The sequence below is a fragment of the Monoraphidium neglectum genome, assembly GCF_000611645.1.
Source record: "Monoraphidium neglectum strain SAG 48.87 unplaced genomic scaffold scaffold00401, whole genome shotgun sequence".
Classification (NCBI taxonomy): domain Eukaryota; kingdom Viridiplantae; phylum Chlorophyta; class Chlorophyceae; order Sphaeropleales; family Selenastraceae; genus Monoraphidium; species Monoraphidium neglectum.
This window is the reverse complement of record NW_014013227.1, coordinates 1-672: the sequence shown is the minus strand read 5'-3', so window position 1 is coordinate 672 and position 672 is coordinate 1. Positions and strand designations below refer to the sequence as shown.

At 69.0% G+C, this 672-nt stretch overlaps 1 protein-coding gene across 1 annotated transcript in view; it reads left to right on the top strand.

Annotated features, from left to right (window-relative positions):
- The window catches only part of MNEG_3257 (tRNA pseudouridine synthase B), a gene marked incomplete at both ends in the record, with an annotated part of 1,419 nt that extends 1,026 nt beyond the window's left edge, over window positions 1–393 (top strand). Inside the window, one exon of the mRNA XM_014048263.1 lies at window positions 60–393. Coding sequence (XP_013903717.1) covers window positions 60–393 — 334 coding nt within the window. The remainder of the gene's footprint in view (window positions 1–59) is intronic.
- Between the last annotated feature and the right edge of the window lie 279 nt (window positions 394–672).

The following is a 672-nucleotide window of genomic DNA, read 5'->3' as shown; positions in this document are numbered from 1 at the left end:
GGGTTACAAGACGCGGGTGCAGAGAACGGACCGCCGGAGGCCACCGCCGCTGCTGACAGCGACAAGCAGCAGCAGCAGCAGCAGCAGCCAGCCGGGACGGCGGCGCCCCCGAAAGCCGCGGCCTCCCCGCCGCGGCCGCCGCCGGGCGCCTCGGGCCGCGCGCCGCCGGTCCGCATCGTGCGGCCGTCGCTGCCGTCCGACCTGGTGGCGGCGTTCTCCAACGCGGTCATGCTGGTTGACAAGCCGCTGGGTTGGACGAGCTTCGACGCGTGCAACGCGCTCAAGGCTGCGCTGAGGCGGCTGGGGATCTCCAAGATCGGCCACGCGGGCACCCTCGACCCGCAGGCGACGGGGCTGCTCATTATCTGCTCTGGTAAGGGGGTGACACCTTGAGGGGGCGCGACCTTGTGCGGGCTTCGAAGTTTAGTGTTGAGGGTTTTCCAGGCGGCGGCGCTGCTGTGCGCAGAAGGCAGGGGGTCGCGAGAGGGCCCGCAGGGCAGCGCCTTGGGGGCGGGACCATTGGCACGTCGTCGCATGGGCCGGGCCTGAACTTCGCACGCACACACGCGCACACGCGCACACACACGCACGAGCGCACACACACACACACACACACACACACACACACACACACACACACACACACACACACACACACACACACACACACAC